Raw genomic sequence first — 22,474 nt, 5'->3', positions numbered from 1 at the left:
CGAGACCCAACTTCTTTTTATTGTTCACTTGTCGAGACTCAACTAAACTTCGTCTATTCAAACAATAGCAACATAGTTCATATAACAGGACAGAATTACCTAATACTGATAAGTTTACGTTGTCCTAAGCTCTTCCTCTTAATGCTAGACCGGCGCACTTCTTTGTTACCAGTGTTTAATTTTGTAAGTCACTTTAGTGTCTTGAGAGACAGTCCATAAAATTTGGTTCATAAAGGCGACGTACCATTTTGTGTGACCTCGAATCAAAGATCAAGAAATGATATACTCTTTCATCCATCAAAGGATGATTTGTTAAATTAGGACTGATCATGAATCCTAAAAGTGTTTTATTTACTAAATAATTTGGGCGAAATAATAATTTCGGCTAGATTTGGAGAAGAAATGGCTTCCCCAAATTCGTGGGGACCCATGATACATTTGATTTCAAATTAGATTTGAAGAGCCCACAAGTGAATGTCATGTCTCCATCTTCTACTAAAACCATAATGAGTGGTTATGATTATGCACTTTTTGTGATGTGGTGCGTGCATCTTTTCAAATTTGCAACTACTAGAACGATTTAAACAAGATATACATTTGAAAAGTGTTCACTTATATTAGTTATACCAGAACCAAATAAAAAAAAATCTTAACTTAGTCTGGGAACAAATAGATAACAAAAACTCGAATAAATCGAAGAACAATTTTTTTTCTTCAAAATTCTGAAAAAGTCAGGGACACTATCACTGAATTCACACCATAAGAACACTTTAGAGAGAACCATTGGAACTGAGAGAATATAAAGTTATACTCAAGCCACCACTACGGAAAAAAAAACCCGACAATAAGCTTAAAATTACTACACGAAAGCAAAGTCGGATCTAGGTTGGTTCATTACTTTTCGGTTCCTACACATCAGTACCAAAACTCACTTGGACATGACTTGAACCCGATCCAGTTTCTTTATAATATATGAATGGAGTATTTTCAACAAAAAAAAAATCAATATCCGCAAAAATAATATGTATCCGAATGAATATCCAAATCTCCATGCATTCCTTAAATTACAAAAAGAAGTATTTTTTGGAAATGTAATCATTAGAGTTGACAGACTACAAATGCTCTCCTGAAATTAACCAACGGGTAAAAAAGCATTAATTTTTTTTTGAACTTGAGACAAGAGCGAGAAAAGTGAATTCAAAGAGCACAATCTCATAAAAGAATGTCTTCTCCTTCATCTTAAGATTGTGGACCTATAAAATAATTTTCTTGTCTTGTTTTCATTTAAAACACTCTGTACACTCCAGAGGTTTCCGTTCCATTATTCATCAAGAATCCAATGCCACCAGACATGAAAATGGGCCAGAAGTAAATTGATTTACCCCTCTTATCCCTCCCATAGGTGAGACTATTTAGACGATTCTTAATGTAGCAGAAAACAGGAGGACACGAAAATTGATGTGTTATTTGGATAATATGAGCTAGTAAATATCGCAGCTATGTTTATATTGGTGAAGACATTACCGTAGCAATGAATAGGTTAATTCTTAGTTTAGAGAGGAGAACTGCGTGACATTATATTACTAGAAAAACGACATGTAGTTCGTACAACACAGATTAGCTTATCCCTCTTATGGGGCCGAAAGCAAGCCCACTAAGAATCGCAAACGTCAACACGTGGCAGATCTAATCACGCGTCGCACTCCCTTGAGTTCACTAGGGTTTTGATGATGTCCGTTACAGTTCACTTCCACATAAGAAAACCAGAAACCGTTTCTTTCGCTTATCTTCTAAACAAAACTAAGGTACGTGTAAGATCTCTCTGATCCTCTATGTTTGTATTATTACAGAGACTCGTTTGATTCTAGGGTTTATTTTTAGATTCTAGGGTTTACGAAGAGGGATCTGTCTTGGGTTAGAAGAAAGGGTGCAGATGAGGTTTGAGATACTTGAGTCGAGGTTTAAGGAACTGGAGTCGGAGAAGTTAGTGTTGGAAGAAGAGGTGAGGAAACTGAAAGAGTCTGATGATGATTCGTTGGTTGAGCAGATGATGGTGAACAAAGCGTTGGAGTTTGAGAAACAGGTTGCTGAGAACAAGTCCGAGGAATGGAAGAGAAAGTTTGAGAAGCTAGCGGAGGCGGTTAGGAAGCTAGATGATATCGGTGCGTTTAGGGTTGGGGAAGTGGAGTTAGATGAGGATGTGAAGGTAGGGTTGGAGTTAGCTGGTTTAGGAAAGAAAAAGATCGAGTCGTTGTGTAGGGAAGGGTTAGTTAATCATCATGTTTCAGGTGAGGATGATGAATGTAGAAACTGAATTATAGATCGTTTGTGTTTGATTTATGTTTATTGTTTTGTTTTTTTTTCATGTAGGTTGTTCACCTTGTGTTACTACACCGGTTAAAGACTGTAGTATGTCAGGGAGAAACAGAGATGATGTGTCTTCTCGTAGACGGGTTAATAAGATGTTGGTGTTTGAAGGTGATGATGGTAAATGCACCGATGTAGTTGATCTATCTGATAGTGAAACAGAGGAGGGAAGTGTTGGTGAGGAGGAATGCGAAGATGAAGATGTGGAAGCTTGTGAAGGTAACACAAACGCTGGTCGTAAGAGGAAACGGGTTATAACGAGTGATTCAGAGAATGATGATAATGATGATGATGATGATGAAGATAACATACCCATTGCAACACTCAAGAACCTGAAACAACCACCACAGAAACATGAGGTTGATGCACCTAGCGCGGGAGAGAATAATGTCTCTGGAGGGTCGAGGAGGCAGCGTCGAGTGTCCTCAAGGCTGAGAAAACAGAGACGACCTCTAGAAGAGATCGAAGGACATCGAACAGAGAGACTTGTGGGAATCCCGATAACTGGTAATGCTCACGATGATGATGATACGGAAGAAGAAGAGTCAGAGCGGGAGAGCGAGGGAGAGAGTTTGAATGGGTTTATAGTTGATGATGATGATGAGTGTGCAAGTGAGGAGGGATCTGATGGTGCCGTATCGGAGGAGGAGGAGGAGGAGGGGGGATCTGATGGAGAAACCGGTTATGCTGACGTCATGGCAAGGCTAAGGAGGGACAAGAAACCCGGGGAACATAAATGGGACCTCGAGGGAGAGATGCTGGCAGCGTTCGGGAAAGACCCCGAGCTTTGTATGAGAGCGGTTTGCGTTCTGTACAGGTTTCAAACAGAAGGCGAGAAGGCAACACGTTCAAGTCACGTCGCTAACGGTCGCGGTTTCAGCATGGCTGACGCCGACAGGTAATTAAAATAAAAGAAAGAAACCCCACAATAACTTAAACAAACCGGCTAATGTTTCTTGAATGATGTGATGATTAGGGGCACTCGCATAGGGCAGTTTCTGACGGATGGAGATCCCGAGGGTGATTTGAAGAAATCGGTTGAGGAGTTGCGGAGGTTCGAGTGTAACGCGGTTGAGATTTGTAGTGATTTAGCAAGACATTACTCGAAGCAGCTGTTCGAGATTTATAACAACAGAGAAGATCCATTCTTCGCTGCTCCTCCATCTCCATGAGTTTGGTGAGCATGTTCGTTATGGTAGTATAATAACGCAGAAGCTTGCTCTTAAGGTTTGGTTTTCTTGTAAATTTTAAACCTGTTTGAGATTAATCTAATGTAATTAGAGACTGCATTCGCTTTTTGTGTAAATGGAAGGGGATGATTTGGACTATAATCATGCTGAAGAGATGTTATTTTCGGTTAAGTCCTAAACCGGGTTATTACAAGCTCTGAACCGGGTTATTACAAGCTCTAAACCGGATTATTATTAGCTCTAAACCGGATTATTATTAGCTATAAACCGGCTTATTACAAAGCATCAGGAAAGATTGAGAGAAACAGGCTGGAGATTTTTTAAAATTTTAATTTGATCCTTCTCTCACACAGCTTAGAAACAGAACATTATTAACCGTTTTCTCGTTAAACCTCTAATTTTGAAATTAAAACTAATTAAAAAGACTACATACAGAGTGATGAGAGTTCGAGACAGACATGATATGTGAGATACGTGTGGTCCCGAGGCGTTTGGGCCCCACGTTCCTCGAGGCATGTCCTTTTACTATATAATCGAATCTTATAGCTTCTCTTGTTCTTTCACCAATCGTCATTTTTACTTATCTTTGTTGAGGAAAAGAGATTCCCTCACCGGTCACCAGAATAGTCACCGGAGATTAACAGAAGGAATGGCGTCCTTGAAGTTTCCGTTGGAGATTCTTGCCGTCTTCGTCATCATCTCGGTGATTCTCTTGCCGGTTGCTCATGCGCAATCACCTTCGCCAGCTCCCGCACCAACCAGCGACGGTAAGATATTTATAATAATCTACGATAAAAAGAAGATAATTATTGATATTTGTTTTTGATTTCGGGTTGCGGCAGGAACATCGATAGATCAGGGGATAGCGTTTGTTCTAATGATGGTGGCTTTGGCGTTGACTTATTTCATTCACTGAACTTGATGAATCCATCCACAACAATGGTTTTGTTTCCTAGTGTTTGTTTTCTTTTCTTGTGACGTGAGATTTGTAGGAAAATGAAAAAAAAAAAGAAGAGAGAATTATGTTTTGGCATCATGCTTTTGTTCTGTTTTTGTTGGTTGGATTATTCGTTGTAACATTTTTTAATTATTTTTTTTTAAACATTTTTTAATTAGTTAATGATGAGTTGAAGTTGAGAAAAAAAAATCATATTCATCTTAACAAATATCCACCACGATAGTATAGTCTAGATAGAGTTTAACTATTGAATCACTTCCTCTCTTGTTTAACAACGTACCATGCGGTAAGTCCACCTTCTCACTAGCTAGTTGTCTCACACTCTCTCCGGTGGATCGTGATTGTGAGTCTGCACTGTGCCAATGTAAATAAACTCGGAGACAATAATGGTACTTTCATCTAGGCATGTGAGTTCAGGTAATTTGGAATTTGAACAGTTCGGTTCGATCAAAATCTCGCTGAACTGATTCTATAAAAATATTTCGGATAGTTCGGTTTTAAATATTTTTTACCGAAACTAATTGAAATTTTTGGTTTCGATGATATTTCGGTTAACAATTTAGTTAAATTTTGTCAAATTCAGATAATTTAAGTTTGTTTGGTTTGTTCGGTTAATTTGGTTCATAATTTAGATTTGTTTAATTTGAAATTTGGTTAAAAAAAAATGTTAAAAAATGGACTAACCGATTACCGAACCAAAAATCGATTTTTTTAATAAAGTTGCCGAACTAAACCGAACTCATTACCATTACCCATTACCATTACCGAATTCACCAAAATTTCGGTTTGGTTCCACAAGTTCGGTTCGGTTAAAAACGGCAAGCCTACTCCCATCAGTCATCATATAAGGTATAACCATTTCATAGTAAATGAAATGCACTTACATCTCTCAGATTCAGAATTGCAAATATCTCTACTCTGGCAGATTTTGAATTGTATATATGCTTGAATTCTATTGTCCCAGATATTTTTATTTATTTATTTCTATACTTTTGAAATCTATACGCTCGTTCTTATAATATATAATTCATTTTGTGCAACTAAAGAGAGGCCAACAAACGTCATAAGACCGTAATATGTCATATGTTTTTATATACATCGCAAAGTAATTAATATCACATAGAGGGACTACGATTTAATTTATAAGCTGCAGCCACAGACTCAGCGACGCCTCCAGGAATAACATGGTTATAGGGAGAATGATTGAGCTCAGCCTGAACCACTGCTTCCGCGTCTTCACTCGTCACTGACCTGTCTCTCGTTACCCTCACATCAATCTCGGCGACAATGTCGCGGAGACGAATCTTCTTGTCATCTTCTTTACCTATTTTTTTGTTTCGAGCAACCGCCTCATTTGCCATGGAGGTTACACTATCGCCTCTTTCTATTTTGCCTCCGGTAGCTCTAGCTTCCAACTCTTTTATGGCAGCTAAGTCAGTTGTTTCCACTGGCTTATGGCCTACGTTAATGGCCGCTGCTTTGAGAGCCTCCGTCAATGTCGCCGACCTCCCTATAAGTGCATCAGCCGCCGTTGAAATTTCTTCTGTGGGGCCTACAAACTGTCAAAAGATTTGCACAGCATTATATATTAATATGATTACCTACTTCACAGTTATTTCAGTTACTTTATTACCTGTCCACCGGAAGTAGATTGAGAGACGCTAAAGTGCTCCTCTACGGAAATGTTAGTGAAACTATTAGCGCCATCCTTTGATGCAGTCATCTCTTGTAGAGTTGTTCGATCTTTGTTATTGGTTTTTTTTATTTTTATCGCTTGACTTCGATTATCTTATTGCATCTCTTTGTTTCCCTCTTTAGTTTAAATAAGATAACGGAAAGTGACGAAATGGTTCCGTAACGTTTTACTTATCCTCCACCTGATGAAAGTACATTCGACACGTCAGCTTATAACAGTCCACGTGTCACATTTGACTGCTTGCGCGACAGTGTCCCATCGATGCAATGGTGAGGTGAGAGACCAACCCGGATGATGATACCTTTGGGCCTCTTCGAAAGACATTATTAGAGCCCAAACAACAAATTTGAAGACACGCGTCATACTCTTGCAAAATAAGGTATACGTGCAGTGCAGGTTCGGACTGGTGTTTTGACCAAACCAATATTCGAATAAAATATTCAAAAATACAATTATATTAAGAAAATTTAAACTAAAATTTTTAAAATCAAATATTTTTAGTTTTAGTTTTTCTACAATTGAATCATCCAAAATTAAAGGCATACTCTTAATCGATATCAATGAAGCATCTACTTATTCTAAAATTAACACAAAAGAAAAATAACTAAAATAACTTTAACTAAAAGTTAAAATTTATTTTTATATTTTATATTTAAATTATAGCTTAGTAATTAAAAGTTAATATTTAAAGAAAAAATTAAGGTAAAAGTTTGAAGTTTTGAGTAATTAGTGTTAGTTTAATCATTTTATGCACTAAATTGTTAAGGCGATGAGTGCATAAAAAAATTTAGACAATTAACTTTTGCAACTATTTGTAATTGGTGAAAATAAATTTGAAACAAGAAAATAGATTACTTTTACACCTTGCCTAAATAATATAAAAAGGTAATTAATTTGGGTGAAGATGCACGTTATAATGCAACATACGAATGAATCATCCTACTGTATTTTTGAAAATTCATTTCAAATTTTACTCAAATGAGGGCATGTTTCCATGCGCATATAAATGCAAATGCATCTAATTAGGCTCAAAATAATATATGACAAAATAACCTTTAAAAACCAAAATATTTTTTTTCAAACCAAAACTCCTAACTTTTTACAGATACATTTTTCTGTCAGAACTGAAAAACGTAATTGTTCGCCATTAAACGCAATTTTCTGCCAAAACCGCAAAAAACGTAGAAATACACATTTTCGTTAAAATGCACTTTCAACCAAATCCGTAAAATTGCACTTTTGCAGCTTAAACCGCAAAAACGCACTTTTCTGTCAAACTGCAAAACGTATTTTCTTGTCAAAATCGCATTTTCCATAAAAACTGCAAATCACATTTTTCGTCAAAAACACATTTTTCCGCCAAAACCGCAAAATAAAAAATTCCCACTAAAAGTGCAAAAAAACATTTCTCCACCAAAACCGCAATCGCACTTTTCCGTCATAACCGCAAAAATGTCATTTTGGCCAAATCCGTAAAAACGCATTTTCTACCAAAAAAACACTTTTTCATCAAAACCGCAAAATTGCATTTTCGGCCAAACCCTTAAAAGCACACTTTTCTGCCAAAACCGCAAAAAAATATCTTTCCATCAAAACCATAAAAATATTGTTTCGACCAAACCCGACAAAACATACCTTTCTGTCAAAACTGTAAAAATGCACTTTTCCTTCAAATCTACAAAAACATATTTTCCGCCAAAAAACGCAATTTTAGTCATTATTAACAAGTTCATCTGAATATAAATGCAAGTTAAAAAAATAGCCAACAAATATAGATGATTTATCTAAATACATATATGAAATATAAAAACGAAAAACATTTTTATCTAGATAAAATATCTAAAATAGATCATCTGGATGCATCTTTTAGATGTAGAAATGGACAAGGCCAAAGAGTAAAAGAACGCACTCAACATTACATATGTATCTCGGATTCAAATACCGTAACGATTTAGCACTAGGTGTTACACAAGTCAACCCGTGTACAACCCATACACATAGATTTAAAGTATTCAGTTTTTGTTAGTGTAGTATTAATAGGATTGTTTTATATTGATGATAAAAATTAAAAAAATTGCATATTTTATTAAAGCATCTAAAATATTTCAATTATTTGATATTCTATTTAAATCTGTATTATTTTATTTTGAATAAAAAAGTTAAATCAAACAAAAAATAAACATAAACACAGATTAATTTAGTATTAAATGGTTTCTAATTTTTATCATTCAAATCGACTCGAAAATCAGAAAAATAATCTGGAGTGAAACCAAATTTCATAAATATTTATACAGTTTCTATGTCTCTATTTTAAATACCTTAAAATCGAAAAAATTAAACAAACTGAATGCCTAGATTCGAAACGTGCATAGTCCGTGGCATAATTCCCGTTTGGAGTTCTCCGGGTCGGGTTGGGGCTCAGACCCGTTTCCAAAATCAAAATCACCGGGGCGCTAAAGGAAAGCATTCCTCTTTTGGGGAAATGGAGATTGAAGAAATCGAAGCGGTTCTCGAGAAAATCTGGGATCTGCACGACAAGCTCAGCGACGAGATTCACTTCATTTCCCGCTCTCACTTCCTCGACTCCCTCAAACCAGCTCCTAATAGATCGGAGAATACGAAGAAGAAGAAGAAGAAGAGCCATGGCTTAGGCGAAGAGAAGAAGCAGCAGGGATACGTCTTCATCAAAGGATTCGACAATAACGACGAGAACGCAACGATTCAAGAGGCGAAGAGCCTGTACGCGATCCGAACCGCGCTTGAGCACCTCGAAGACCAGCTTGAGTTTTTCCATGTGAGTCTCTCCGATTGGATTCGTGTTCTATTAGATTATCTTGAATTGAGCGGAATAGAGTTTTAGCTGATTTCTTGAAACGCTGCGTATTGTCGAGAATTGTTGTGTTGCTTTATCATTTAGACCCAAGAAAAGCAATATTCTCTTTGCAGCTCATAGTGTTAATGATCAATTTCATTATGTGCAGTTTATCTATCACCTGAGCATTAATTCTGAAAGAGAATATGTTAAACTTTATTTTTCTCTTTGCTTTGCAGACTATACATACACAGCAGCGAACAGAGAGAGATCTTGCGGTTGCGCGGCTGGAGCAGAGCAGGATATTACTAGCTATGAGATTGGCTCAACACCACGGCAAGAGCTACCGTGTCCTCGACGAAGCTCTTGCGTTTGTTGGCAGCTTTAAAAGCGACACTCGTTTCGTCTCGCCTCATCAACTTTACAGTTCTTCTCCAAACCCAACCGGAGAAAACTCTGCTCCTTGTGATGGAAATAAGCCCAACTTTGTGATCAACGCCTTTGCATCGGCTTTCGGGTTTGCCAAAAGAGCATTTGGGTTCAACCATCTGGGAGGCGTGCTTGGAAACGCTGCTATATTCACCATAAGCTTGGTCGCTATGCTACATCTTCACCAGGTGGCTACTAGTGAACATCATCATCTACAGAAGAGAGAAGACAGAAGAGAGATGTCTTCATCTGACATAAGCTTGGACGTGATGATGGCTCGTGGTTAAAGACTAGGGTTCGAACTTGTCTACACGTGATCAACTAAGATGAGAAGAGATAGTTGTTTGCACTCCATATGATGTAACGGGTTTGGACTTGGAAACAACAAAAATGTGTTTAGCTTGCGGAAATAATATCTATGCAGGTAGGTTGTGGGTTGAATGTATAGAGTTTGCAAAGATGGAGTATTATGGCTTCATTTCTATATGCTTTATTATAATGTTTCAGAATTGGTCGTGCTTCGCTACAGTCGCTTGAATTGATTGCTATCAAAACAACATAGTACCAATGTCATGCGAATCCGGCTGTTGTACCTAGTCCTTAGACTTCATGTTTTTCACTCTAATACGTTTTATGTGTCCCACACTCCAACTAAGTCGGAATCTAAAAACAATATCTTCATATGTTTAGGTACCTGAATGGATGGACATACACAGTTATATTACGGTCACTAGCTCTACATATTAAACAACAACAAACCTACTCACTGCCATATAAAATAACAGCAAAGAATAGAGCAACACGCAGCAAAGAACTGCTGCATCCTGAGGTTTAAATATAAAACATGCAAATGTGTGTATAGTTTTAATCCTTGGGATACGGATTCGGTAACCACTGAACTTGGTTAGTTTCTTTCTCAAAAGAAAAAAAAAACTTGGTTAGTTCAAATATAACCTCAACTCTCTGCAACTTGCTTATTTTTAAGAGATGTTAAAAATGGAACCTAAAAAATATTTTTTATGATAAGCATATTTTAATCAAATAATTACATAATTTTTTTAAATAGCATATACTTTTAATGAGGTATATATATATATATATATATTATTTTATCAGTATTAAAAATATATTTTCTTAATACTTAGTTTTTTTTAATTTTATGTTTTCTTTACTTCGTGGAACTTAATATAACCATAATCAAAATACCCAAGCAAATATGATTTCTCATTTTAAAATTATTTAAAATAATTTTAGTTTATTTTTCAATAAATCTAAGGCATACAATTATTTAGAAGTTATACAATATTTTAATTATTGTAAATATCAATATTCGTTCATGAGCTTACAAAACTTTATTAGTTATACATATGTATGTAATTTCCTATTGATCATCTCTTTATTTTTTAATAATTTTTAAAATCAACATATAATTTTAATAAATATTATGAAAATACATGCACATGTAACCGAAAAACAAAACTAATTTGATTTGACTTAATTATAATCAAAAATAATTATACATGAGTTTGAATTTGAAAGAATATACGTAACTCAATCTATTCGCAACATGAGTTACTCGACTAATCCAACAAATATCCAAAATCAAAGATTTAACTAAAATAAGAAAATATAATTGTATAATATAAATCTATTTATTTTTATACATATAAATTATAGGATGACTCAAAACATATTAATAAATAAAAATAAATATTAACTAATTATTACATATATTATACATATGCATTAGACTTCAGAATATTAATGTTATATTCATTTATGAATCAAACACTTCTGTTTATTTTTTATTTAATTCTAAGCATAATATATATTACTTTATACATAACCTTACTAAAATAATTTACATATCTAAGAAAATAACCAATCTAAATGCAAATAAAAATTTAATCAAAATTAAATATATTTAGAATAAAATATTATAGTTAAATTCAAAGAAATAGATACAATCCAATATAACAAGTGATAAATAAATCGATTGTTGACTCAAAAAACAACCAAATCAACTAGATTTAACATATCCAAAATCATATGTCTAATTAAAATAATATATATAATTAATATAAATTATATATGTAAATTATAAACTGATTGTTGATCAAAAAAAATTATAAACTGATTTAAAAGCAAAAATAAACATTATCAATTAATTATAATATATATTAACTATTTATACCGGTAGAGAATCACCTAGTTATAATATAAGTCGGTAATATCTCAACCCTAGCCTACGGTCCCTACCCTCAAGATATATTTGGTGCTTCGGATCTTACTTAAACTTTGAAGAATAAGCAAAATCAAACTGATACATGAACGGTAGGTCGTATGATGCCAAATGCAATGGTTTGATGCTTCGGATATAACATAAGTTCTGAATAATAACTACCAAATTAAATCAAATGTAGCAACTCCTTACAATTATTGATAATGGTGATAACAAGTTCATAAAACTCACCTAGAAGTTTCACTCTTATTGAGAGTTTTCAGATGTCAAAACAAAAGACTTGACATCCTTGAGCCATTGAAGATGCGATCTCTTGTCTTTGTTGACCATATAATCTGCCCAAAAGTTAGTAAGGGTGAGATTGATCCCTCTGATCTCCAAAAACTTGTGGACAGCCCTCTGCAAATTCTCATCCAAGTCACTGCATAAAACCCCAAAACTCAGTCACATAACAATTTTCAATCTCATAAATATATATATATATATATAAGAAGCGCCTGTGAATCAAAACATACTCAAAGTCAGGTCCTTGGTAAGGATACTTAGGTTCATGGGGTTGTTGGACAACTAAACTGTCAATGACAATCTCATCGGCGAAAGCGTTGACTCCAAACTCGAGACAGAGACCATCATCATCTTTCGACACATCACTACAAGAAAACACGCCGAATTCCGACGGAGGTTCCGACGGATTAAAATTCGTCGGACGTTTGTGACGGATTTCCGACCAATTTCCGACGAAAACAAAAAATTTGAAGTCGTCGGAATTCCGTCGGCCATTTCCGACGAATTTCAGAGGAAAAATGGCTCGTCGGAATATTCCGACGACTTTTCGACGACATTCTGATAAAACATATAACCGTTGTAGTCGTCGGAAATTCGTCGGAATATACCGACGAACTTCCGACGACATTCCGATTGAGAGATATAAATGTTACCGTCGTCGGTATTCCGTCGGAATTTTCTGACGAATTTCCGACGAACCATGTTTCCGTCGGAAATCCCTCGCAAAATACCGACGACATAGCGACGACAAAGGGTTCCATTGAAGTTTGGAAATGTCCTCGGTAATTCGTCAGAATTTACCGACGACATTCCGACGAACTAGACAAGTTCGTCGGAATGTCGTCGGTATATTCCGACGAATTACCGAGGACATGTGTTTCTAAAAAATTTCAAACATAAAAATCTATAAATTTAGATGCCAAAACTATGAAAATAACACATAATAAGTGTTTAGTATAGAATTAGATCACAACCGTTCAAATATAACAACTCATTAAAATATTTATGTATGCATATCATTGTTTTCATAACATCTCATCTTAACACTCATATACTTATACAATCATATTCATCTAATCTTACACTACAAAAAATGTTGTTGTGTAAAATCGTGTTATAAAAACATTTTTATTGTTAAATCTTTATGCAAATACTATATATATTATCAAAGATTTGGATTTTGCATTTAGAAACTTGTAATCAACCCCTAAACACTAAGTCGTCGGAATTCGGTCAGAAAAAGTCGTCAGTATTCCGTCGGAATCTACTGACGGACACCAATTCCATCGGAATTTCAATTTACCCGGGAAAACCAAACCGCGTGAAAATTTTCGCGAACCGCCAATTGGTATATATTTAATTATCCCGACGGAATACTGACGAACCTGTGTCCGTCGGAAACATTAAATATAATTACCCTTCTTCTTCCTTCTTCGTTATTTCCGCCTCCGCCTCTCTCTCAATCCTCTCCGCGATTTCTCTCCCTTTCACGGCGATTCCGACCATTCTCGAGCTCCTATCACCGGCGAATCCTCTTCTCACCCTCATATCTCTTCCCCAAACCCCAAATCATGTAAGAATCATCCCAACCTTGTTTTATCTCATTTTTTTAGGGTTTTGGAAGTTAGATCTCGGATTTTAGGTTGTTTGATTGAAAATTTTAGGATTGAATGGATAGTTTAGGATATATAAGTTAGGATTGTTGTTTGGATTGTTGTTTTAGTTTTTCTTGGAATTATTTTGTGTGTTTGTTAAAATTCAAAACGTTTTACTATTTCTAAAACGTTTTTTTTTATTTTTAAAAACGTTTTTCAAGTTTCCAGTAATAAACTATGTATAATAAAATGTTTTTTAAAAATTTTAAAAATATTTAACAACATTTTTCTATATTTATAAAAATTTATAATTTTGTATACATATATATATATATATATATATAAATCATGTATAATAAAAAATTTTAAAATTTTTATAATTTTTTATAAGTTTCCTGTAATAAACTATGTATAATAAAAGGTTTAATAGTTTTTTTTAAAACGTTTATAAAACCTTTTGTAAATATATAAATGAAAACATTAAAAATAGAAATGATTTGAAAAGATTTTTGATGTATTAATTTTTTTTTAGGTCTGAGGATGTACCCCGCCCCGCAGCCCGTCTTCGACGTAGTTTGGTGAGCAGTTCCCGTGCATCGGGATCGTCTCACGAACAAAACTCGGTTCCCGCATATATTCCCGCTCCAGAAGAAGTTCAGCGCCGAGATAATGCAGAAGCTAGATCGTTTGATGTCTTCGAGTTCTTAGTTTTTTCTGCTTTTTAAAACTTTCTGAATGTTTTTTTTCTATTTCGGTTTGTATGAATTTTTAACTTTCTGAATGTTTTTTTTTCTATTTCGGTTTGTATGAATTTAAATTCTATAATATTATTAGTTTTAAATTTCAGATTTTATTTATTTATTAATTAACTTTTAATATAAAAAAATATATAAAAATGCAAAATTAATTCGTATTTAAAATTGATATATTCCGACGAATTGAGGGCGTCGGAATATACCGACGAACGAAGTCGTCGGAAAATACCGACGGAGAAGGTTCCTCGGAAAATTCCGACGAACCATAGTCCGTCGGTATTTTCCGAGGACTCGGTTCGTCGGTATAGTCCGAGGAATGTGCTCCTTCGGTATATAGTTTTTCCGATGAACTCTAGTCTCGTGTGTCCGCATCGGAATATCGTCGGAAGTTCGTCAGAATGACGTTTCTCGGTATTCGTCAGAAAGTCGTCGGAAGGTCTGACGAAATTCCGACGAATCTTTTTTTTCCGACGAAATTATACCGACGGACTGGTTCGTCAGAAATTCGTCAAGATCGGTCTATTCCGACGAATTTCTGACGATTTCGGCCATCAGAATCCCCCTGTTTTCTTGTAGTGCATCGACAACCATGGGAATCCCAGCTAGTAGTTCTTCATCATCTTGAGGAAGCTTTGGTTGTTCATCAAACAGATGCGCAGAAGGGTCAATATAGACAATAATGGTTTCATCATCAAACTTCCTAATCAGTCGCACAATTCGTTCAGTTGGAAGATCAATAATTTGGAAAGTAAACCATTCCGGCAACTGTTCAAAATTCAATATTCAAAACACATGAGAGAGAGAGATAGGGAATAAGGCAGATAAAAGGTATAGAACTTTTTTTTTGATAACTAAAGAAAAAGGTATAGAACTTACCTCCTCATTGTCAGGAGCGTCTTCGTCAACAACGGAGCTTTCGATCTCAGATTCGAGGAGGCTAAGCAGATTCGAGGAGGGGGTGATAGCCCTTACCGCCGAAATGCTCGAGAATGAAATCAGGCGGCTGCACTGATGGCTACCACCAAAAGTCACTCTCTGGGTACCAGTTTGGAGACTCGCCGGCGGAGAACTTGCCGCGCGGAAAGGAAGAGTACTGGCCACTGAAACTCGACAAAACAAAGACATTTTCTGTTCTAGGGTGGAGAACACTAAGACAGAGATTTAGGGTTTTAACTCTGAGAGAGAGGGAGATAAATAGAGGTATTTGAAAGTTGGTAAAATTCCCTGAGGGATTTCATTATCTTATGATGCCTTATAAAGGCTGAGTAGTTACACACAAGTTGTGACGTGATCTACAAGATATATCTTTACAACAGAAGATCTAAATACTAGGTATTCAAAAATATACAAGAGAATATTCTACAAACTGTTATAAAAGCTTTGCACATCATTAGATATTAACATGGTCACAGTTATTTCAAATTCGTAACATATTATTTTACCTGTCCACCAGGAGTTGTGAAGCTTTGCACATCATTAGATATTAATATGGCCACAGTTAGTTCAAATACGTAATATATTCTATTACCTGCCCAACAGGAGTAGATTGAGAGAAGCTAAAGTGCTCCTCGACAATCCTTTGATGCAGTCATCTTTCAGAGTTTTTTTCTTTTTGGTAAACGTCATCTTTCAGAGTTATTCGATCTTTGATCTTCTTCTTTTTTTTTTGCTCAACTTCGATCCTCTTATTTGCATATTTTATCTTTTTTCTGTAGTTTAAATAAGAAAAACGGAAGATATTTCCACGGATGGTGGTAGTAGTTTGGTTGTTTGCGCGACAGTGACCCATCAATGCATGGGTGAGGTGAGAGACCAACGCGGATGATGATACCTTAGGGCCTCATTGAACGACATTAGACACAAAGAAACAGTTATCAAACTTCAAGAGGACGTGTCATTAGCTTGCAAGATAAAAAAAAACTAATACGTGGTAGGTAGGGGCGTTTTAACCAAAACGAAGAACTAAAGGAAACAAAAAAAAAACTGAGTGGAACCACAAAAATATTAATATTCGAGTGATTCATATTTCTTTATATTTGAAATATTCAAACCAAACCAAATAGCAAAAAATCAAATAAATATCTAAATACATAAATATTTTAGTAATATTTAATATGAAATAAACAAGTACTATATAAACGATTTTTTAAATGAAATTTCCAAAATATAGTCTCAAAAATAAAAAAAATCAAATTATTTTCAAAGTTTTTCTATTACTCAAGTTTCTTTTACTTAAAATTTTACAGCTAGTTTAATTGATTTATTTTAAAATTTAATAGGTTGAACGATTAATAGGTTCGAAAACAAAAATTTTGCAATAGAAAAACACTAATTTAGTTGTTCTTTTGAGAATTTAGATGTTTTTTTTTGCATAAAATAATACGCTTGAAATGCATTTTAAATGAATACAAAATCACTTTATTCGCAACTATGTATAGTATATGATTTTGAGCTATGTATATCATCAATATAGATATTTTGAATAAAATAAAATACGTAAATTAGAAATATAGGGTTAACTATACATATCTTTGATTATTTTAGGATATATATTACTCGTTTGGATCCGGATATCAAATCTCTTTTACTCATTATCCGTTTAAGTATTTTGCTATTTCGGTTCGGATTTCGGCTTGGGTTTGGATTCAAATTCGGGTAACGGGTAAAATGCCCAACCCTAATCATAAAGATGCTTGTTTCTCTCCTCCCATATTTTGTATGTAGTAGTAGCCTATCACCCATGTAATATTGCCAATTTTCTCATTTTATTCGGGTATGCAGCAGACAATCAAACAAAAATATCATTCCATGAAAAAAGGTATACCTCAATTTTTATCCGGAACCTAAACATTATAAACAGTTCATACTAACAGTGGACCAACTCGACATTGGTTATGTCTTAATCGACAGTCTCAGCATAATATTCCAAATGACACAAGAGAAAAAAAAATGTATGTATTTGATCTTTTCCAATAGAATAAATGATGTATTTGATATTTTTTATGTAAATCAGATACCATTGAACAGAGTATTTTGTAGAATAGCATTCCACCAATCAAAAACTTATTTAAGCATACGAAGAATCGACAAAAAGAAATAGAAAAAGGAAAAAAGCTAAGGGATAAACTGAAAAAATTAATTCAAACTTTTTTTTTCAACAAAATTAAATCAAACCAGAAAAAAAATTAAAATACTTTTGCAGTTTTTTTTTTAAATAAATCTCCACCCTAAATATCTGAAAACTGGAAAAAAATTTCAAACAAAACCGAAATGAATTACGAAATGCCTAAATTTCATCGTATTTGCTGGAAAAAAAATCACGTGCATAGTCCGTGGCAGAAATACCTTATAAAGTTTCTGGGGCGGGTGTGCTCTGACCCGGTTCTGAAGAAGACTCAAGTGCAATGGACGCATACGGCATACCTTATGCATTCTGTGCGTGCATATTTGTATTCCTTTTTCTTAGATCTTATTCCCTCCGTTCCTAAAAAATGTATGTTCTGGAAAAAAATTTTGTTTTAAAAAGATAAATTTTTTACTTTTTCAATGTATGATTTTATGAAAAATTGTAAGTTTCAAAAAAATTAATGGTGTTTATTAAATTTTTATTGGCTTAAAGTTATGGAAAAATGTTATTCACAAAAAACAATGCATATTTAATGAGTTTTCTTAATATATGTGAAAAGTGTAGAATATGCATCTTTTAAAAACAGAGAGAGTATGATGTTTCTGTTGTATTCCTTTGTATTCCACGTAGCATTTCTACAATATTTATTGAAGTTTGTTTGTCTTATGGAGTTGAATCACATTTTCAGAACTAGAGATCCAGTTCAAAGAAAATGGAAAATAAGAAAAAGTCTAGTAAAAAAAGATAAGTACATTTTCACTACTTTTATACATAACTAATGTTCTGTTCAATAATAATAGTAAGTCGGTATTATCTCTACCCTACCCTACCCTACGGTCCCTACTCCCAAGATATATTTTGGTGCTTCGGATCTTACTTAAACTATGAATAATAAGCAAAATCAAACTGATACATTAACGGTGGGTGGTCGTAAATGATGCTAAATGAAATGGTTTGATGCTTCGGATATTACATAAAGTCTGAATAATATGACCAAAATCAACAATTATTGATAATGGTGATAACAAGTTCATAAAACATAAAACTCACTTAGAAGTTTCACTCTTATTTGAGAGTTTTCAGATGTCAACAAAAGACTTGACATCCTTGAGCCATCGAAGATGCTCTCTCTTGTCTTTGTTGGCCAAATAATCTGCCAAAAAGTCAGTGATGGTGGGATTGATCCCTCTGATCTCCAAAAACTTGTTGAAAGCCTTCTGCAAATTCTCATCCAAGTCACTGCATAAAAACCCCAAAAACCCCCAAAACTCAGTCATATAACAATATGCAATCTCATAAATATATATCTACTAATAATAGCAATCCCAATTAATTCCAAAGGTTGTGAATCCATTTATGTTGAAAGATTGTGTCTTTTGAAAAAAAAGTGTAAATGGTTGTGTCTTTTCTAAAAGTTCTATGTTGTAAGGTTGTGTCTTTTCAAATTAATTCCTAAGGTTGTGTCTTTTCCAATTAATTCCTAAGGTTGTGAACTTCACTTATGTTGAAAGGTTGTATCTTTTGAAAAAGATGTGTAGAGGGTTGTGTTTTTTCTAAAAATTATATGTTGTAAGGTTGTGTCCTTCTAAAAATTGTCTAAAAGTTGTGACTATTCATAAGTATTTTTTAAAAAGTGAAAAGTTGTGAGTATTAGAAGAATGCGACTATTCAGATTGAAGGGTTGTGACTATTCAAATAGATTTTAAAAAATCTATAAATAGTCTCTCCCATGCATTTTTCAAATTTAAATTTTCACTAATCTACTAATAATAATAAAATGATGGAAAAAAAGTTCTAAACAGGTACATGGATACAGATTTTTAAAAGACATTCAAATGAAACGTTATAAACAAAAAATATTAGGAAGAGTTTTACGTGTTTGGATAGCTAAAAATTCAAAACGAAATAATGAAATCATTAGTCTTAACTTTTTTATACTAGATGAAAATGTTTGTTTTCCACACATACAAATTTGTTTATATTCATTCATGTTATTGCGTGATTTTCCTGATATTGTTGCTATTGTTAAACCAATCACAATTTGATATTAAGACGTACGAAACTTTAAATATCAGGAAAATATTGTACATGTTGGTGTTTGTAGTATTTACAAATGAACTATTACAACTATGATAAACAATTGTAACTATTCATAATGGTAAACTTTGGTGATGAACCATTGCAATTTTTGGTGTGGTTTACTAATCATTGCAACCTTTTACTCTTTATATAAAGGGTTGTGAAATTGTGTGTATTGCCAAATCATAATTAAAAATCTTGAAGAAACAAATCAAACACAAAATTTTATTTGTTATTCATGTATCTCTTAATTAGCAAACCGGTTTTTTTTTGTTAACCGTTGATGTTATCATTTTATATAGGAAAAAATTGCATCTAATTGTGAGGCTTGATTAAATTCTACAAACAAACGGACAAGATTTAGTTTTCTATAAGAAAATGACGTCTTCGTTTATTAAAGCAAAGAACATCTTTTATCATTCCCGAACCAACTCCTTCCCTCGAATAACAATGGCACCTCTCTTTTTTTTAACGAATATAATCGTGATTCAAAAACTAATAATCTTGGTTCAAAAAGACTTTGCCATCGTGATTCAATGTTTGATGTCCTCAATTTCAGAAAATATGTATATTTTGTAAAAGCATCCAATCCAGATTTTTGAGTTTATATCTCTACATAATCGTGATTCAAAACTAATAATCCATGTCGCTCTATCTCCACATCTAAAAGGTACTTTTCTAAATTGTATTTTCATCCATATTAAGAGAGAGACACTGGGTATCATTTACAACTTTGAAAATTGTTTCATTCAGCAAAAATTACAAGCGAAGGGTATCATTTTTTTAACAATAATTTTACATATAAAGTGTAACATTATATGTACTAGAGATTTTTTCCGCACTTCGTGCGGATTGTGTCTTATAAATTTATTTTATTAATAATATAATTTGTTGGCTTTTTTCTTTTACATTAACTTCTTGTTTTTCCAATGTTAGTTTTTCTTAATTTAAATTTATATGTTTATAATTTTTCATTTTTCTTGTTGTAGATGGAGAATTATATTTTTTATTGATGGTTTTTTGTATGTGACATAAACTTTTTGAAATTTTAAAATAATGTTATATATAGTACGATTAACACATTAAAGAAGAGAAACATATTCAGGCACATTTTATACAGGTTTTATATGCATAATTTTAAACATTATATATGTATATATTATAAGTTTGAAACATGTAAATGCTTTCTAAAGCTAAATACTTGTTCTGAGTTTACGTAACTTATCGAAAGTTTTATCTCTTTTTAAATTCAAATCACAGAAAAAAATATCAAAAAATCAGTATAGATGGGTTTTTGGGCTTTTAAATCAACACTGAAAAATTACATGAATCAGATAACAACAGTTTTATAAGCAACTGGATAAAATTTGACCGAGCCAAAGATTTTCACACAATATGTTCTTTCTTCTTCAAATTGCGAAGAGCCTATAGGCACAAGAAAAAAATCATAATTTTTGTTTTCACTTATATAACATTTTTTCTCATTTACACACGGAGTTTATTACACTGCTATAAGCAATGGAGAACTCTATTCATATAAGATTCACATCTATGTATTTTGACAAAGAAGAATTTTAGCCATCTTTAGTTTTGGAATGGACCAACTTCAGTCATATACACTATATTTTCTCTATGATTCAAATCTTACAATTTTAATATATGTGCAGATTTCCATGTGAAAAAGCACGCACGCCATCTATCATTCAACCTATTACTTTTTTCAAAGTAAACACTATAATCCTCGTTTGGTTATCTCCACAAACTAATCTCTTTGGATCAGTTTACTAAAAAATATGGATACTAAAGTCAGAAAAGAATATAAACACTATCAACAATAAATATTGGCACAAGACTACTTGGTTCAAGGAACATATTCCACGTAATGCGTTTATATCATGGCTGGCTTTGCGGAGAAGACTGCCAACCAAGGATCGCTTGAGGAGTTGGGGGTTAAATGTCTCCGGAACGTGCGTCCTTTGTAATCTGAAAATGGAGACTCACCATCATCTCTTCTTTGAGTGCTCTTTCTCTCGCTTGATATGGGAGCCTTTTTCTGCTGAAGTTTGGATTTCTCCTTCGGCTGATCTACACTCTGTTGCAGCCTGGATCAATCAACCTAGCGTCAACGCAGATGCGCATACTACTCCAGTCATCAAGCTCTACTTTCAGTCAGCCATCTACCTGCTGTGGAAAGAGCGTAATGCTCGTGTGTTCACAGCTGTCTTCTCACCTTCATCAGTCATCCTTGCCTCTCTCGACCGTATGATGCGTGACCGTCTCCTCTCTTACCCGGGAAGTTCTTCTTTCTCCTCTTCTCTACTTCTTTTTATCTTTCTTGTATAAGACCTCCTCAAGGTTTTTTTTACCTTGAGTTGTTGTTGGTTGTTTTTGTTTCCTTGCTGTAATAAGTTGTTTAAAAACAACAGTGTAACCTTTCAGAAAATGATAATCTTAATATCTTACAAAAAAAAAACAACAAATATTGACTTATTTATGTGAATATATATTTTATTTTAAATCATTATAGTGGACGAAGAAAACACCATAATTTGTACAACAAATTTTCTTAGATCACCTCATCATACTCACCATTTTACCATTTTAATTACATAATTTTACATGAGCTTCTTCACCCTCCCCGATTATTTTCTCTTTATTTATAACTACAATATAAAGTTATAAACTATATATATTATAAATTAATAATTTATTTACCCTTGAAGTCTAACGATTAAAAATAGAACATAATTCAATATAGACATATGATTCTATTAATAAATTAGCAGTTACAAATTTGAAATTTCTAGAAATATCAAAAGTCGTATGTTAGTTAATTATCTTCTAAATGATATTTATTTCTAATTTTTTTTGGATGAGAATATTTTGGCTGAGGTGGATAGTCCCAAAAGCCTTGAATTTAGTCCCGAAGAAAACACCAT

General features: G+C 33.7%; 5 protein-coding genes across 9 annotated transcripts in view; 3 read left to right on the top strand and 2 right to left on the bottom strand.

Annotated features, from left to right (window-relative positions):
• The first annotated feature begins 1,516 nt into the window (after positions 1-1,516).
• LOC103857092 (mitotic apparatus protein p62) lies at positions 1,517-4,590 on the top strand. Of its 3 annotated transcripts, none has more exons than XM_009134243.3 (5): positions 1,517-1,805; positions 1,889-2,288; positions 2,371-3,265; positions 3,344-4,324; positions 4,400-4,564. In XM_009134243.3, the coding sequence occupies exons 1-4, from the start codon at positions 1,728-1,730 to the stop codon at positions 3,537-3,539; spliced, it is 1,569 nt and encodes a 522-aa protein (XP_009132491.1). In that variant the 5' UTR covers positions 1,517-1,727; the 3' UTR covers positions 3,540-4,324; positions 4,400-4,564. The 3 variants fall into 3 exon arrangements, with proteins under 3 accessions (XP_009132491.1, XP_033143113.1, XP_009132492.1); XM_009134244.3 differs by having other exon boundaries at positions 1,726-1,805; positions 1,882-2,288; positions 4,400-4,590; XM_033287222.1 differs by lacking the exon at positions 1,889-2,288 and having other exon boundaries at positions 1,680-1,805.
• On the top strand, positions 4,020-4,661 carry LOC108871101 (arabinogalactan protein 22). Its single transcript, XM_018657128.2, has 2 exons — positions 4,020-4,324; positions 4,400-4,661. The coding sequence occupies exons 1-2, from the start codon at positions 4,072-4,074 to the stop codon at positions 4,471-4,473; spliced, it is 327 nt and encodes a 108-aa protein (XP_018512644.2). The 5' UTR covers positions 4,020-4,071; the 3' UTR covers positions 4,474-4,661.
• On the bottom strand, positions 4,537-8,543 carry LOC103857236 (late embryogenesis abundant protein 49-like). Its single transcript, XM_009134412.3, has 2 exons — positions 6,149-8,543; positions 4,537-6,074 (listed from the first exon to the last, which is right to left on the bottom strand). Exons 1-2 carry the CDS (start codon positions 6,236-6,238, stop codon positions 5,631-5,633), a joined length of 534 nt encoding a protein of 177 aa, XP_009132660.1. The 5' UTR covers positions 6,239-8,543; the 3' UTR covers positions 4,537-5,630.
• Positions 8,544-14,420, top strand: LOC103857090 (plastid division protein PDV1). The gene is made up of 3 exons (XM_033287230.1): positions 8,544-9,005; positions 9,263-13,552; positions 14,107-14,420. The coding sequence occupies exons 1-2, from the start codon at positions 8,559-8,561 to the stop codon at positions 9,737-9,739; spliced, it is 924 nt and encodes a 307-aa protein (XP_033143121.1). The 5' UTR covers positions 8,544-8,558; the 3' UTR covers positions 9,740-13,552; positions 14,107-14,420.
• LOC103857091 (uncharacterized protein At2g39795, mitochondrial-like) overlaps positions 10,679-22,474 on the bottom strand; it is a 20,097-nt gene continuing 8,301 nt past the window's right edge. The window contains exons 1-4 of one of the 3 annotated variants that reach the window (XM_033287231.1): positions 15,206-20,484; positions 14,912-15,094; positions 12,210-12,343; positions 10,679-12,115 (exon numbers count right to left, since the gene is read on the bottom strand). In XM_033287231.1, the coding sequence (XP_033143122.1) occupies positions 11,941-12,115; positions 12,210-12,343; positions 14,912-15,094; positions 15,206-15,454 (741 nt within the window). In that variant the 5' untranslated portion in view covers positions 15,455-20,484 and the 3' untranslated portion in view covers positions 10,679-11,940. Of the gene's footprint in view, positions 12,116-12,209; positions 12,344-14,911; positions 15,095-15,205; positions 20,485-22,474 lie in introns of those variants that run through there. The other 2 variants (XM_033287232.1, XM_009134411.3) reach the window with 2 other exon arrangements.

Source organism: Brassica rapa, chromosome A03 (assembly GCF_000309985.2).
Source record: "Brassica rapa cultivar Chiifu-401-42 chromosome A03, CAAS_Brap_v3.01, whole genome shotgun sequence".
Lineage (NCBI taxonomy): Eukaryota > Viridiplantae > Streptophyta > Magnoliopsida > Brassicales > Brassicaceae > Brassica > Brassica rapa.
The sequence above is the reverse complement of the archived record's forward strand: the minus strand, read 5'-3'. Positions and strand labels throughout refer to the sequence as shown.

What these genes read in the sequence shown, in the direction of transcription:
- LOC103857092 (XM_009134243.3), top strand. Translation starts at nt 1,728, where the DNA reads ATGATGTCCGTTACAGTTCACTTCCACATAAGAAAACCAGAAACCGTT. An exon ending in ATCTTCTAAACAAAACTAAG is followed by an intron (nt 1,806 to 1,888) that starts GTACGTGTAAGA and finishes TTTAGATTCTAG; the next exon opens with GGTTTACGAAGAGGGATCTG. An exon ending in AGTTAATCATCATGTTTCAG is followed by an intron (nt 2,289 to 2,370) that starts GTGAGGATGATG and finishes TTTTTCATGTAG; the next exon opens with GTTGTTCACCTTGTGTTACT.
- LOC108871101 (XM_018657128.2), top strand. Translation starts at nt 4,072, where the DNA reads ATGTCCTTTTACTATATAATCGAATCTTATAGCTTCTCTTGTTCTTTC. An exon ending in TCCCGCACCAACCAGCGACG is followed by an intron (nt 4,325 to 4,399) that starts GTAAGATATTTA and finishes GGGTTGCGGCAG; the next exon opens with GAACATCGATAGATCAGGGG.
- LOC103857236 (XM_009134412.3), bottom strand. Translation starts at nt 6,238, where the DNA reads ATGACTGCATCAAAGGATGGCGCTAATAGTTTCACTAACATTTCCGTA. An exon ending in AATCTACTTCCGGTGGACAG is followed by an intron (nt 6,075 to 6,148) that starts GTAATAAAGTAA and finishes ATCTTTTGACAG; the next exon opens with TTTGTAGGCCCCACAGAAGA.
- LOC103857090 (XM_033287230.1), top strand. Translation starts at nt 8,559, where the DNA reads ATGCCTAGATTCGAAACGTGCATAGTCCGTGGCATAATTCCCGTTTGG. An exon ending in ACCAGCTTGAGTTTTTCCAT is followed by an intron (nt 9,006 to 9,262) that starts GTGAGTCTCTCC and finishes TTTGCTTTGCAG; the next exon opens with ACTATACATACACAGCAGCG.